Below are 1,805 nucleotides of genomic sequence, written 5' to 3'. Positions count from 1 at the left end.
GTAGGGACATTGATCCTTAGGTCCTTAAGGAGACTGTGAATCCACACCAATTCACAAGTAGTTGAAGCCATGCTTCTATACTCAACTTTTGCTGAGGATCTTGACACTGTCGTATGCTTCTTTGTTTTCCAAGACACTAAGCTTCTTCCCAAGAATATGCAGTACCTGTTAGTGATCTTCTAGTCTCTTTGCAGGTGGCCCAATCTGAATCACAGAAGGCTTCCAAGTCAAAACTGTCTGTAGAGTTGAAATGCAAACCTCTGTTGACTGTCCCCTTCAAGTATCTCACTAAATGCAATGCTGCATCCCAATGATCCTTGCAAGGTTGTTGCATATATTGACTTAACTGTTGAGTAGCATGACATATATCTGGTCTTGTAAAGCCCAGATACAACACTAACCAACAGTCTTCTGCAGGTTTCGGTTTTTGAAGTTGTTCTCTTGATCCTGCTCTTGAGTCCAGTTCAACTGGAAGTGTTGTGTTAGTGGCTTTGGATTGTGTCATACCTGTATCAGTTAGGATGTCCTTGACATACTTACTTTGTGTAATGATCATCCCTGTTTCAGACCTGCAAATTTCAAGACCAAGGAAGAATCTGGCTTTTCCCAAATTCTTAATAGTGAAAAGTTTATGTAATTTAATTTTAAACTATGTAATTGTTTTCTCACATGGCCCTGCAAGACGAACATCATCCACGTATACAAGTAGACAAAAAAATCCAATTTCTGTAGTTATAGTAAACAAACAGTGATCAACTTTTAGTGAATTCCAGGTTCCATTCCCTGGGTGCCTATTTGAGGCCATAACAGGACCTCTTAAGCTTGCATAGATGTCCCTTAGGAACCTTGTATCCCTGAGGAGGATGCATATAAATTTCCTCCTCTATATAAGCATGCAAAAAAGCATTGTTAATATCTAACTGATGCAAAAACCAATGCTGTTTACAAGCAACTGCCAATAAGATACTAATAGTGACAGCCTTTGCTACTAGAGAGAAAATGTCCATGTAATGTACCCCTTCAATTTGATTGTACCACTTGGCAACAAGTCTTGCCTTATACCTCTGTGTACTACCATCAGATTTCAGTTTCAATTTGTAAATCCACTTGCTGCCTACGGCCCTTTTTCCTTTAGGGAGTTCAGTGACACTCCAAGTTTCATTATCTTCTAAAGCTCCACACCACACCGGAATATGAGATCCCCTAATTCAATTTGCTAGAAAAGAATAAGGGAGAAAAGATCACACCAAGTGTGTAGAAGAAGGGAGCGGCCGATTTGGAGATCTAGGGTAGGAAATTAATCTTTGTGTTGTGTTAGCTTATTAGTTATTCAAAATAACTAATATATATACCTTGTATGAATGTACCAAAATGTGTCAAGGTTCATTCTACAATCCAAAAGGTATTATATTTTTTATTCCAAATAAAGAATGGCTAACATAGCAGTTTCCAAAAGTGATAATTATTAGTCCGATTTTATTAAGATAAAAATACAAGGCCCAACTAATTTTATTTAAATCCAATTTAATTAAAATCTACCTAATTAAGTTCATCATATATTCAACCCAATTAAATACATAAGCCCAATAAGCCTTTATTAATTAAAAAGTCTAACTTATTAAATAATAAGGGCAAGCCTAATATAAATGAATCCTATTAATTTATTCTTTGGCTACATCTAATGGATCTCTCTTATTTGTAAGTAATCCAATTAGTTATTGAATTAATTCTTAATTAATTCCTCGTTCCTTCTCGGTGATTTGTGTGTAACTCTTTAGGTTCATCTTTCAGCTAAGCTTGGCTAG

The 1,805-nt window shown here is 36.1% G+C and overlaps 1 protein-coding gene across 1 annotated transcript; it reads right to left on the bottom strand.

The window, feature by feature from the left end:
* Positions 1-136: 136 nt before the first annotated feature.
* LOC110011383 lies at positions 137-1,387 on the bottom strand. The gene is made up of 3 exons (XM_020691435.1): positions 1,353-1,387; positions 814-1,203; positions 137-569 (listed from the first exon to the last, which is right to left on the bottom strand). The coding sequence occupies exons 1-3, from the start codon at positions 1,385-1,387 to the stop codon at positions 137-139; spliced, it is 858 nt and encodes a 285-aa protein (XP_020547094.1).
* Between the last annotated feature and the right edge of the window lie 418 nt (positions 1,388-1,805).

This window comes from Sesamum indicum, unplaced genomic scaffold (assembly GCF_000512975.1).
Source record: "Sesamum indicum cultivar Zhongzhi No. 13 unplaced genomic scaffold, S_indicum_v1.0 scaffold00212, whole genome shotgun sequence".
In the NCBI taxonomy this organism is placed as follows: domain Eukaryota; kingdom Viridiplantae; phylum Streptophyta; class Magnoliopsida; order Lamiales; family Pedaliaceae; genus Sesamum; species Sesamum indicum.
The sequence above is the reverse complement of the archived record's forward strand: the minus strand, read 5'-3'. Positions and strand labels throughout refer to the sequence as shown.

What these genes read in the sequence shown, in the direction of transcription:
- LOC110011383 (XM_020691435.1), bottom strand. Translation starts at nt 1,387, where the DNA reads ATGAACCTTGACACATTTTGGTACATTCATACAAG. An exon ending in TTTTGGTACATTCATACAAG is followed by an intron (nt 1,204 to 1,352) that starts GTATATATATTA and finishes AAATTGAATTAG; the next exon opens with GGGATCTCATATTCCGGTGT. An exon ending in CATCTATGCAAGCTTAAGAG is followed by an intron (nt 570 to 813) that starts GTCCTGTTATGG and finishes TGAAATTTGCAG; the next exon opens with GTCTGAAACAGGGATGATCA.